Genomic DNA, 14,339 nt, shown 5'->3' on the forward strand with positions numbered 1-14,339 from the left:
CTTTTACATGTATGGAGATGCCCTGTTCCTGATGTTCCCAGCCTGGCTCTCCACTGCCCGCTGTGTTGTACTTCGGCTCTGCAACCCTGCACTGATTACCATTAACACACTCAGTATCTGTTTCTGTATTAGCCATAGCTCTATAGTTTGTGCCCATCACATTTTTTCATTTTCATTCATAAATTAGTTCCTGTTACATTAGCTATCGTTTATTCTCTGTACTGTTTTGTTCTGTTATTTGTTTGTAGGTTGTTTGTTATTTGATTGTACTGAGCGGGTCAACCCGAGTAGGATGGGTTCCTCTGACTGAGTCTTGGTTCCTTCCAAGGTTTCTTCCTCTTAAAGGGAGTTTTTTCTTGCCACTGTGTCACCATAAAATCTCTGTGGTGCTGCTCATAAGAGGCATGGACCTGTTTTTCTCTGTAAAGCTGCTTTGTGACAACTTTTGTTGTAAAAAGCGCTATAGAAATAAAATTGAATTGAATTGGACCATGCAGCACTGCCACTGTACTGCTAAAAAAAAATAGAGGTGGTGCGTAGATTAATGGAAAAATCCCAAGAAAATGTAACTTTCTTAAAATATGTCACCAGCCTCTTGTTGAGTCCGGGGAGATTGCAAGGTTTTGTTCTCAAAGCAAAGCACCTCCTTAAGACACACACTGTTACACTATGCCGGTATGAGTCACGGAGAAGTGAAGCACTTAGCGAGCACCTCAGTGGTGACATATTTCAATGCGGCAATCACTTTTCATTCTAAAGGTTCGCCCTAATTCTCCTGCATGCATTACTTCAAGCACAATCCATACATCATTCATGACGTTTCTAAATCGGCAAACACTGTTTAATTCATGGAATGAGTTATTTTATTTTATTCTTATTCGAAACAATTCATTTGCGATGCATTGCCTAAACATTAATTATGCTCCTATTAATTTTAATGTGTATTAATTTAGCTTTTGCTGTACGGGGGAGGGGGTTGGGGAGGGGGCTTAGAGCATCTTTGAATGAAAATTGCACATTGGGCTCTTTTTTTTTATTTTCTTATTTTGCATAATGCAATACAAGTAGGTGTTTTAAATAAGTGCCAACTTGGACTATTATTATTATTAGCAAGTGGTGGGCTCATCATTTGTGTCATAATACACTTAAGGGCACAGCCATTAGCCTAGATACGGCCTGTTTCTTAATGTGCTTAGGAAGAATGCGGCGGAGCGGTAATTGAAATGAGATTATATGAAATTGCTGTGTGTTTACAGGAAGCGCCAAATAAAGACCGCGCGCGCCCGATTTGACAGACAGGTTCCCATGACGATAATGTTATAAAACTGGGGAGAAGTTTGATAATATGCTAAACTAAATTAGATTTGTGTGGGTAAGGTGATGGGAAGCAGTAGAAAGTGACTGACACTGATGCGAGTGGTGCAGCTATTTTTTAATCAAATCATTTTTAATTACATGAAAACTCTCGCACACGTTTAAAGGCAGTATGAAGAGTGCCTCTGTGTGTGAGCTTGGGAATGGAAGGGATGGCAACACTAATTACCTCTCTGGTAATCAGCTCATATATCAACTGAAGAGTGCAGACGGAGAGGAACACTCACCAACCCGCATTATCTCTCCTGGGAGAATTCTGATTTTCACCCAGAGCTGTTTGTCTATTAGGTCAAAAAATATATAAAAAATAAAAATAAAACTTTTAGCAATATTTTGTTGTTGTCCTCTTTCAATTTTCATACAAACTATTAAATTATTCATTAAGAATGTCTATTGTACCTATAAGGGTTGCTTTGATTATTGTGACCTGAGTAGTGAGACCCCTGTGTCATGACCAGTGCTGAAAGTGCTCCCATATCTCCCACATCCAGCTCTATCTGCTTTCAACTACAATACCCAGAACGCACCACACTATGACACCACCAGGAAGTCCCGAGTACTGATTTCCCTCAGTATAAAAGGACCACCACGCTCACGCTCACACCTCGCCGAGTATCTGTTTGGTTTATCCTGCAATACAAAGCGTTTCTCTTGCCCTTGTCTATTTCCGTGTATGATCTTGTTTTATTTTCTACCGACTATGATTTTTGCCTGTTCCCCTGTATTGGATCTCTGTGTATGAACGCTGGACTGTCTCTCGTTTATGGTAGGCTATGGTTTCTCTCTGCTGCATCTCACTGGTACTGACCCTGTTTACCTGGACTACCCCTGTATGCTCCATAACTTTTAAGAAAGTTGTTTTATCGCATCCGCACCAGTCTGGTTCCTGTCTGGCCCTGACACCCTGATTGCAGCAAGACTACTTTAACCACCCAAACACCAAAAAGAAAAAAAAAAGAAAAATATACTCTCATACAGTACTCTCTTACAGTGCTTATACTACTGTTGGGGTGAGTTAACTGCAGCCATATTGGATTCTGAACTCTGCTTTGGTAATGCTCTTCAGACTTTTCAAGACTTTCCAAGTAAGAAATCTGTCTTGTCTTGCTTTACTCTAAAATGTCTCTATCGAAATTCTAAACAAATCCAGGACCAAGACCAAATGGAACACAGCATACGCGTGTAACCAGGAAAAGTATACAAGAACGATTGGTCTTTTTTTTCTCATAAATAAAAAGTCATCAAAGTGAATAGATTAAAGTATTCTAGAGGAGAAACATATTTGGAGGGTCTCATTGTTTCTAAAATATTAAGCGTGGGCAGGTAACATAACATAGCTCCACAACAGCTGTTTTAAACTCAGTTCAGCCCTTTTTGAAAGAACTAAGGGTGTTTTCACACCAGCACTATTTGGTACTATCAGGTTAAAACAGAATCTGGTTCGTTTGCACTCTTAGTGTGGTTCAGTTGAGCAGGTGTGAAAACAATAATCTCAATCGGGTGTGGATCAAAAGAACTGGACCCGGACCAGCTAGAGGAGGTGGTCTTGGTCCGGTTCCAAACAAACTCTGGAGCGGTTTGCTTGTGGTGAGATCGTGATCCAGTCTTGATCCGAACCAGCTATTAAATATACTCATTTTATTTGAGCTAAGCTGATAATAAGACACAGTTTAATATGATGTATTATAACCAGAGAACACTAATTACTACAGCTATGAACAAATGCTGTCGCTAATGCTTCATGTTGTTTACACGTGGCCTAAGCAGCGTTCACTACTCACAGTGTGCGACTCCGCTTACTACATGCGAACACAGCATTTCAGTGTTCAGTGTCAAAGCAGCTTTATAAACTGCACTTTTATTCGTGCTGGACGTCTCTGACCAATCAGAGGAGACAATGTGCTTGTGTGGTTCATTGGTGCGCATTTTGGTGCGTTTTGGTTTATGCCTGTGTGAAGCCAAACCAAATAGAGGAAGAAAACACTCCAATTAAACAAACTCATCAACTGATCTGGACCATAGAAACCAACTACAGGTGTGAGAATGCCCTAACTTTCTACCAGGTTGTTCTAATACACTCCTGCTACAAAAAAAAAAAAAAAAGTTACTTGGTTAGTTAGCTCCTTATCAAGCTCTTGATATGTTTTTTTTTTGTTTGTTTTTTGTTTTTTCCCTCTTAACCAGCTGGTCTTGAGCTGGATTTTTTAAGCAGGGATCTGTTCTTCTTTAGGTCTCTAAAGTAAAGGTTCCTCATACTCCAGATGTGCTAAGCTAGCCCCAAAAACATGTGTAAAGTCTGGAATTTGCTTCTTTATTCCTGCACTGAAACTACGGGTATAATTTCACTAGCATGATATGAAAGCTAATATTCTGTCCAAATTATTACATTATTACATTAGCCTTAATCCTTGTCTTAAAGAAGCCTTAAATAGACATGCTCACATGGGTGTCTGACATTGTATAAGCTATTGTTATCTCTAAGAATGGATTACTTTCTGTAATTACACAGCTAAAACAGTCGTAGCTGTCATTTTAATCCTTAGATTTTACTTTTGCATATTTTTTTTGGCCACTTGTGTGAATACATTGAGTTTCTTGGTGTCAGAAATGCTAATCATACTATTCAAAAAAAAATAAAAAAATAACATCTAATTGTGGTTTAAAAGTGTATAAGTGTATGATGATTTAGACATGCTGTTGCCATGGCTATATGCTTCCGTTAACTATGTACCTGTTAGCTTAATTAGCCTTGAAGCTCAACATCCGAACAAAAAACACAGCAGGGCTTGGATTCCAAACACATTTTAGCTGATTGGTTGTTTCCTGAGGTAATTCCTTAGTTTTAGCTTCATATAAATATATAAATACTGCAAATGCTGCAAATGTTTAAGTATGATACTTCATCACAGGCAAAACTACTGTATATTCCATATGTCATTAGTGAGGAAAGTGCGGAAACAGGTTTTTTTTATAATTAATCATATATAAGCATGACTTCGGAAGACATTAATCTCCCCTGCTGTAGCATGTTGTGAAAGTTAATGAACACACAAGACCAGGCCCTTTTTTTTTTATCGTTATATTTTAATTTCTGCAGAAGACAAAAATGACAAGCAATTTATTTACAGAAATACCTGTACAAAAGCAAAAATTAAATTATGTAAAATAGTTCATAAATAGAGGTGGACTTCAGCGTTCAGTACATTTTGCCATGTTCAGCTAAGCTGCGTGCATAGTGACTCCTAATAAAACGATGATTAAAACGGATTCGTCAATTCTACATCAATATCCAAGTCGCAGGACAAATAGAGTATGGTTAATATTACAAATCTCTCCACTAACCGTGAAACGGTGAAACGTACAAGCGTCCAAACGTCTGGGGGTCCAAAACAGGCAAAACACACACCTCAATCGACCTCAATGGAAGGGGATAGGTTTGGAACTTTCCACCATGTTGATTTCTGCCTTTTTTTTAGCTTATAATGACAAAGCAATGCTATGTTCTCTATTGCTACTATTTCTACTTGTCTCCTTTTTTTTTCACACTCAATCAATCATTAGCTTCTTCTTCGCCACCACCTTCTATCTTCTCACTTTGCGAAGACTTGCAAATTTATATATATATATCATTATCTGTAGAGCTGTGTGTGTGTGTAAATGCGTCTCCCGCAGAGGTGTGTGTTTTGCCTGCGAAGCTGCGTTCTTTTTTTAATCATTCTCATATAATATATTTCTTCTACATGATCTCCAGCTTTTCCTTCGTTAAGTAGTTAACGATCTGGTTAACGAAACCCGTTGCCAGTTGTCTGAAAGCGTCTGCGTTGTGTCTCTACTAGACAAACTTGGTTTAGCTCTTCATTCCGCACTGATCTTAACTATTGCAGCATTGACCGATTGATTTACTTATTGATAGTACCATAGTATGATTACTACAATGATCCTTGTTATCGACCCTTGTTATTAGTCTGCACTGTATATAAATACCTGGTCTGGTCAAGTAACCATGCTAAAATTTGAAGTCGAACGGATTCATATGCTAGGATTATCACCTAAAAAACGTGTGTACAGTCGTTACTCGTTGATAGACTTTTTGATAGATGACATTTGACCAATCGTACGTGAAGAAGTCACAAGATAAAAGCCTTTTTTTGTTTGTTTTTTTTCCTCCTTCTCATTTTCTTCTTCTGATTTAAAGTCTATCGCACTGTAGAAACCTCACCGGGGTGTCTAGTCTGAGCAGAAAGTACTCCTCTTCCACTTTAGAAAGCATCTTGGTTTTTATACTAGTCAAAACCGACAACGAGTCATACCAATAACGGTATAAAAAGGCACAGTTGCATATTTTGCATTCACTCTATAGATTTGTTTTGATTCTGTTTTTTTTTTCTTTTTGTTCTTTTTTTTTTTACAGAAGCACTCTAAATATACAAAGTGGCACTGGAAAGGATAGGAAATAAGAACATAAGTAGGAACAAACAAAAAAAAAAAAAAAAAAAACAGTGAATAATGCTCTAAAGCAGGGCATCATTACAAAGGTTACATTTCGGAAAAATAATAAAAAATAAAAAATATTCGGAAAAATAAAAAAAACAAAACAGACAGAACTGTAAATCATTCCTTAAATCAACTTTAACATACAAAAAAAAAAAAAAAAAACAGATTTTTGTTGAAAAGTTGAAGAAATGTGGGATGTTGACAAGCAGTCTTCCAGTGGTTTCACTGTGAGTCTGATTTGGAGAGAGAGAGAGAGAGAAAAAAAAGGAATAAAAAAAGGAAAAATAATATAAAGGGCACAAGTGTGAACACATTACATTTGGTCTGAAAAAAAAGAAGAAAAATAAAGATAATAAAGATAAAATAAAGGACATTTACCAAAAAACAACTTTTAACAACATTTAACAAAGTGCGATGCTAATGATAAACGTACCCAAAAAAAAAAAAAAAAAAACGATGAACAGTTGAATGGTTGAAGTATACACGTTTCATTTTTCATCCTCATCAAACTGATATACTAAGCCATACTACATGTCTAATGTTCGTTTTATAACAAAAGCAAGCAATGGACCTCCAAGTTCACAGGGTTTTTTTTTTTTTTTGTCTGTTCTTTATTTTTTGTCATTTTTTTGTAAATTTTTTTAAAACATTTTTTCGCGTTTTTCCTTCGTAGTAAGTGAAGTAGAATCCCTTTAAACGTGCAATAAAAAGTACATATTTCTGTATACAGTTGATAAGCATCGGAGCACTTCTTTTAACGACGAGTAGTACACACAGACTACGGATTCAGGAGGCTGCGAGGAAACGGAAAAAAAAATAGGGCAGTCCGTTCAAACCGAAGGGTTCTCTCTTTCTTTTTTTTCTTTTTTTTTTCTTCTAACGTACAAAAGAATAGTTCCATTGCATCTGGTTTTATTGTCACCCAGTTTTAAAGGCAAGACTTTGTGCCTCGTTAAGTATAAGTGTACTTCTCGACCTCGAACTAGGTTTGTTTGATACGTGGTTGATACTTGGGCACAGGACCTAGAAGTGTGTATGTGTGTATGTGCATATGTGTGTGTGTTTGTGTGTGTGTTTATGCTAAGTATGCATGTGTTTTAGCAAGGACATCAATCCATCTCCCATCAATCCATCACGTTTGCCTCATTTCTTCTTTATCTTTATCTCATCTTCGTGCCCATAGAGTTGTATGTGTATGGGCAGGTATTAAATGCAACATACACAACCAGATAAAAGCTATTTTAGAGCACTTTTTTTTTCTATAGCGTTTCTTTTTTGTAATATTACCAAAACGTCACGTCACATTGTTCCCAGAACTTTGTTTTTTGTGTAGCCTCATTGCTTTTCACTCAACGTAAGACGTCCTCCCGGCCTTACCGACATATTCTGAACATCTTAAGACGACATCAACATTTTTTAATTTTAATGACCTTTTAATGATTGTACTCAATCTTATACTGTATGTTCTCGTATGTGTTTGTGTGTTTGCGTGTTATAGCACTTGTGTTTGTGTTTATATGTGTGTGTGTTTTTTTAGCAATTGTGATGCTAGTGATGCTATATTGATTTGACGTGCTAGCGTGTTGTGTTGTGTTTTCTGTAGCTTATCTATTTAAGCTAATAAAAATACGTGAACATGTGACCGTGAAGTAAAAGGAATGAATGCGCATTTATTATTGTCATTTATTGCTCAATTTAACACTCATACTAAGAGAATGTTAGGCTGGGCCAGCCCAAGCGAGGGGGGTGGGACCAATGGTTTCGCTGGTAGATATCCGATTATCTAAAGGGAGAGAGTAGTCCTAGTCCCGGTGGTCAGTTAGCTCTGATGCTAATGACGGATGCTAGCTGTTAGCTCGATGTTTGTGTGTGCGGGTATAGCATACTGTGTGCCATAGGTCACTAAGGGCTTCTGTGTCTGTCTAAGTCTGTCTGAGATGACGAAAGAACGAACAAAAAACTCAACTTCGAATTAAAAAATCAACTTCAGCATAGTTTGCGCCCCACGACGAGAGGAGGCACCCATGTTCGCGGATGATGGATATGGATACGGATATGATACCAATGACCTCAGACGTGTCGGGGACGTGTACACAAGAGAGGAGGCTGGGGAGGGGCACGATTGTGGTGGTGATTGATTGACTAATTGATTGATTGATTGACAGCTTAGGTATAAAGCATGATGTCCGGAAACATGTGTTCAAATATTTATGTACAACTCATGAGCAACACGAGAGAAAAGCGTGTAGGATTTTTTGTGTGTGTTTTGTGTGTATTGAAAAAAGCAGGTTAGGCACGCCACTCGCTTCGCCTCGGAGCGACAGGGAGTTCACCGTTAGTTTTACAGCTTGTGCGCTGACGATGAGTTGCGCCATCATTTACGGACATAGAAAGAGATATCTACAGACCCCGCCACAGTCATTGGAAAAGTTCTAGCTTACATAACAAACTGCTCCAGGTAATCTGGCCACGAATGTTCCAAATGTTCCTGCTTCAGCAATCCATGCCATCACTGCGTTGATACCTCATGCATTGATTCTCGTCCATGATTGGCCTATATATATTTTTTTGTTTATTTTTTTTGATGTGTTTTTTGTCTTTTTTTTTTGTAGGGGTTTTGTTTTTTGGTCTCTCGGTGGATGCGATGAGTTTGTCCAGCATTAGCAGTTCAGTTCATTTCAGTCCTTGGACAGATTGCATACGGATATGATGCATAAAAAAAGTCTACAATTCTGATCCCCTAGCGGAAAATAAAAAAACAAAAAACAGAACGAAACAAATTGAAAAAAAAAGAAAAGGATCAAAGAAGATAACAGCACCAGTCTTGCCTGCTCCCGTCCGTTCGGTATCAGTTAGAAAAAAGGAGGAACCAAACAAAAACGGCAGAAGAGAATAATAGTCTCGAGTCCTTTAAAGTTGGCTAGATTATGCATGCATGTTGTTTATGATGAAGTCTACAGAACCAGGCAGCACTTTGGAAAAAAAGTCAAGAGGGCCCGAAACGCTAGCAGCAAAGTAACACAGCACTCATCCACCAGCATCCCCCTCTCTCCACCTCCGTCTTCCTCTTTCTCCCGCTCTTTCTTTCTTTCTCTCTCTCTCTCTCTTGCTTTCTTTCTCTGTCTCTATTTGTCTTTTATTCTTTTTCTCTTTATATCTTTCTACATCCTCCTCCTCCTCCATGTTCTCCTCCTTCACCCTTTTTTTTCACCAATGTTCTCAATCTCATCCTCCTCTTGCATCTTCTTGCATCGCATCGCGTTGCATTGAATCATGCAAGCGAGCGAGACCTTTCTTCACCATGCTTTTTAAAGTCTTTATTTACTTACAGAAGAAGAGTCCTGCCTATTTTTAAAGGAACGCAAGCTGTAAGAGCAGTGAGAGGAGCGTCCACGCCCTGCTTTTTTGTATGGCGCCACGGTTTGGTTTGCTAACAGTGTCTATGTTGAAAGTGGTCGGACCGAATTTTTTTACGTTACTCTGTCGCTGGGCGTCGTTACAGGTAAACCTCCCGCCTGGTGAGGGTCCCGCACTGCACGGGCTTGTACTCGCCCGTCGGCGCCAGCGGGATTTCTTCGGTGGGGCGGGACGTCTCTTCGACGGCGGAGGAGAAGCCGGCTGAGCTGAAGGTGTCGTAGGACGAGGAGGAGGAGGCCATCTTCTTGTTGAGGAGGTTGCGGTTGCGGTCGCCTAGCAGGTGCGAGGGGTCTCCGTTGGCGACGGCCAGCGACTCCTGGCTGCCGGGCGGCTCAGCGACGCTGCCCCCTGGCGAGGTCATGAAGGTGGAGAGCTTGGGAGGGGTGGCCTTGGGCCTGCGTTCGGGCGAGGTGCGGACCGGCATCCAGCAGGCGTCGGAGTGGCCGTACTCATCGCACTCCCGCGTGCACTTACCCGTCATGGCTACGTCAGGCAGGGGCCGAGAGTCTATACAACATAGAGAAAGAGAGAGAGAGAGAGAGAGAGAGAGAGAGAGAGAGAGAGAGAGAGAGAGAGAGAGAGAGAGAGAGAGAGAGAGAGAGAATAGAGAGAGTAGTTGGTTGGGTTGTTCCACCTTTAACAATTTAATAAAAAATAAGACATTCTTTTAAAGACTACTTATTTAAGCATGGTATGCACCTCATGAAGCTCATAAACAAAACAAAAAACCTACATATCAACTATATATACAGTATATGCAGCTATTAATCACTGTGTTACTGTGTTTTACTACCATTTGCTTAGAATTTCCAGTCAACCAAATGCATCAAGACAAATTTCTAAAGACATTTCGAGCTTCATGGGCGACACATACCACATAACATAAAATGATACACAAACATCAACACTCAAACCAAAAAAAAAAACAAAAAACAATAATATTAATATTAATTAATAATCAATTAAAACAAAGAAGAAAAAAAAGGAAAACAGTGATGTGAGTTCTATTACAAAAAAAAAAAACAAAAAAAAAAACACCATGCTTCAAAAAAAAAAAACGTGGGGGCAAATCATCTGCTCTTTAGATTTCTCCCTCCAAATCTAATGGTGTATAACCTGCACTAAGGGGTGTGTGTTTAGCTGCTGTTGTGGTTTAGCGTGTGTTCATATGAGTGCATATGTGTGTGTGTGTGTGTACATGTATGTGTGTGTGTATGTGTATTTGTTTTGCAATTAATGAACTGACTCTACAAAAGCAATAACGCGTCTCAGAGAGTGGATAGAAATGTAAAAATAGTCTTATTTAATTACCTCCCTGTACTCGGTACATTCTGAAGAAGCTCTATTATCATTATACAACAGAGGAGGAACGTCTTTACTAGGCAACGGAACGTCTTTTAAAACAGGGATGGAATTCTGACGTACGTTCTTTCATGCTTTTTCCAGAAATATATAAATATATTCCACAATACAGGAACCGGGACAAATCTAGGGTAAATGCATCTTTTTCCTACTTCTAAGTAGCACTGAAAAACATTCTTCCACTGAAAACGCTCACAAGGAACAAGGTATTTTTTTTATTATTTTATTTTATTTTTATGTTTTATGTTGTTTTAGTTTCCAGTAAATACTAGGGATGGCATGATTCCACTTTTTCAGGTAGTATTGCAATACTGCAACTTTGAGTATCAAACAGATACTACCATATTTTTCCTCTCTTAAACTAAGCTGATAATTAATTATAATACATTAGTCTAAATGTACTTTACTTACATAGAAATCTGTAATATAAGTAATATCAGGCTCAAACTACAGTATGATACAAATAGTCCACTTCTCTATGAGGTCTAAAATGAGTATCTGGTAGCTGGTGTAGCACAACAGATAACACCACTACCCACTACCTGCCAGTAAGCCATCATGCCATGCAGTTCAATTCCTAGTGTGAGTGTTACACCAATAACAGGCTTGGGCATGATTCCTAGCACGACATTGGCTAAGGAGTAATCTATAAAGTTGCTCTAGATGCCATAAATATACAGCTCTGGAAAAAAATAAGGTTTCTCTGACTTTTATAATAGATTTACATGTATATGTTTAAGTAAAATTAACATTGTTGTTTATTCTATAAACTACAGACAATATTTCTCCCAAATTCCAAATGATAATATTTAGGTCATTTAGAGCATTTATTTGCAGAAAATGAGAAATGGCCGAAATAACAAACAAAGTTCAAGTTTTAAGAGCTCAGAAATTAATATTTGGTGGAATAACCCTGGTTTTTAATCACAGTCTTTTATGCATCTTGGCATGTTTTCCTCCACCAGTCTTACACACTGCTTTTGGATAGCTGTATGCCGCTCCTGGTGCAAAAAAAACAAGCAGTTTAGCTTGGTTTGATGGATTGTGACCATCCATCCTCCTCTTGATTATATTCCAGAGGTTTTCCGTTTGATAAACTCAAGGAAAAAACATCATCAAGTGGTCTCTTATTATTGTTATTTTTGTTCCAGAGCTGTACATTTCAATGTAAAGATCTAGAGTTAAGGATTTATGTGGTAATTTAGGCTAATAGATCACATCAGATTAGGCTTTTTTTCTTTGTACTCGATCCAGTATAAAGAAAGAGTTTGGCCAGTTTCAGACCAATGCCAATATATTAAATATAGCAGATTATCAAATCAGCACAGCCCTAGTCAAAACACAGAATTCAAATGTTCAATACTAACGATTCTTCCTAGCTGGACAGAGTGATGAGCGTGAAAGGATGGACCAGTCTACACTATAAATGGAAGCATACACACAAAAAAAGCTTTCTCTCGCTATCTCCTATTGGCCTGTTAATCTTTAGTGCCAAAGTGCCAAAGCTTTAATGTTAGAGATGGTCGGTTAATGACCAAATGTGGGGTATGACACAAGCAAGGGGGAGGTGAGCATGCTGCCTTTGGCTGAAGAGAAAGATCGGTTTTAACCAGGGCTTACTTTTATTGTTCTTTTTCTCCTGTAAAGAAAGAATGAGATAGAATCACTGTTTGGTTTCTGTGCAGTGTTTCATCTTTACAAAAAATAAAGGTAAAAATAAAAAAAATAGCAGTATTGCTAAATGCGTTAAAGGAATCTGAAATCTAATCAGAAAAAAAAAAAAATAATAAAAATAAAAAGCTAATTTCAGAGCAGTCTGAGACAAACACTGTATGCTATGTCAAATGTGAATTCAAAAAATCAGAGTAGAAGACTGAAAAAAATAAAAAAGGAATAAGAATGTATATAGTATCTATGCATCTCTGAACAATGGCTATCATTTCATTTTGCTTAAAGAGATTTGACTCATGTATTATCTTGTCTTATGTACACTGAAAAAAAAATGATTCATAAAATGTATTTAAAAAAAAAGTTTCGCAACTTTCTGCGTTTGCTTTTTTTTAAGTACATTTAATTTCAGATAAATTTAAGTAACTTCAACTCTTTGAACTTTGAACTTTAGTCAATCCTTTCTTTGAGTAAACTTTACTTTATTTATTTTTGCTGAATCTATCCTTTCTTTTTGTAAATTTAATTAATTTCTGCATACAATATTGCCTAATTACAATTACTTAATTTATACAATATCACTCAAATCATTTATGAAACATAATATAATTCTTGAAATTTAAATATTTTTAGTTAAAACACACGAATATTTATATAATCTCAAAGATTTATTTTGTGAACAGACCAAGTCCCATTGTCTTAACACATGGATGGCAATACATTCTTTTTAGTATACTATGTGTAATATGTTATTTTATTCGTGTTTTAACTAAAAATATTAAAATTTCAGGAATTATAATATATTATGTATCATAAATTATCATAAACTGAGTACTATAGTTATTAAATTAAGTAATTGCAATTAGGTAATATTTGATTTTTAAGTAAATATTGAGTAAAGGTTACTAAAAGAAAGAATTGGCTGAAGTTCAGTTCACTTATTTACTCTATGTAACATTTAAGTCTTGAAACCGAGTTGCTTAAGTTACTTAAATTTATCTGAAATTAAATTTACTTTAAAAAATCACATGCACAAGCAAATGCAGAAAGTTGCGAAACTTTTTTTTCCAAACATTTTACTCATCATTTTTTTTTTCCAGTGTAGCTCATATACCAAAACAACCAATACACACACCACAGAGGAAACCTACAGGCTACAGGCATAGGCTAAGCTAAAGCATTTCTCCTACACTGGTTAGAACCCTCCAGAACCCTCACCCCTTTATTTCCTCTCTCTCTCTCTCTCTCTCTCTCTCTCTCTCTCTCTCTCTCTCTCTCTCTCTCTCTCTCTCTCTCTTTCTCTATCGCTCTCTCTTTCTTTCTCTCTCTCTCTCTCTCTCTGAACCAATCACTGCCCAGGCCCCACCTTGCATTAACCTCCACCAACCCCAACATGTTCGTCTGACCTCAGGTCCTGCCTGGCAAAGAAACCATCCCCCCTAAAGTCCTTTTAACGTGATTGTTGCTAGTTTGTTGTTAGCATGCTCCAGTGTGAGGCCCTGTGATTAGCCTGTGATTCGTGATGGGCTGCGCTGAGTTAGGATTAGCTTTATCTGCCGTGAAGTCCGGCTCCTCTGTGGGCAGGCGGTGGCTGGAGACAGTACTGCTCATGCTGGGATCACATTAAGAAACGTGAGGGTGGATGGTAGCTCAGGGGAGAGGCGTGGAGGTACGATCGCTAAGCGCGGTCACACTCTGATGCGTGCTCAGTCATGCTAGGCTACCTCAACGCTTCTAATCACGCTGATGAGTGCGCGCAGGCTCGGATTGACAGCACGTCTACACCCTACAGCACACGAGCTCAGCTCTGCTCCAGGAAGGGGATGAGTTTGCCATTGTTTCTCAGTGTCCTGCTTATGCACACCTGATTCAAATGATCAGGCTGTTATATAGCAGGTTTAATATGGGTGCTAGAGGATGGATAGCAGCGTGAATGGTGGGAGGAATTGCCTTACATGGGGCTGCAAGGGCTACATAAATGGAAATTATAGGTTTTGTAGGCATATTTGTAGATACATATTGAC

At 38.1% G+C, this 14,339-nt stretch overlaps 1 protein-coding gene across 4 annotated transcripts in view; it reads right to left on the reverse strand.

Moving 5' to 3' along the window:
- Positions 1-4,437: 4,437 nt before the first annotated feature.
- Positions 4,438-14,339, reverse strand: part of pcdh7b (protocadherin 7b) — a 228,511-nt gene continuing 218,609 nt past the window's right edge. For 2 of the 4 annotated variants that reach the window (XM_007242059.4, XM_007242058.4), the window contains exon 3: positions 4,438-9,792. In XM_007242059.4, coding sequence (XP_007242121.3) covers positions 9,365-9,792 — 428 coding nt within the window. In that variant the 3' untranslated portion in view covers positions 4,438-9,364. Of the gene's footprint in view, positions 9,793-12,267; positions 12,287-14,339 lie in introns of all 4 variants that reach the window. The other 2 variants (XM_015603978.3, XM_007242063.4) reach the window with 2 other exon arrangements.

This window comes from Astyanax mexicanus, chromosome 8, assembly GCF_023375975.1.
Source record: "Astyanax mexicanus isolate ESR-SI-001 chromosome 8, AstMex3_surface, whole genome shotgun sequence".
In the NCBI taxonomy this organism is placed as follows: domain Eukaryota; kingdom Metazoa; phylum Chordata; class Actinopteri; order Characiformes; family Acestrorhamphidae; genus Astyanax; species Astyanax mexicanus.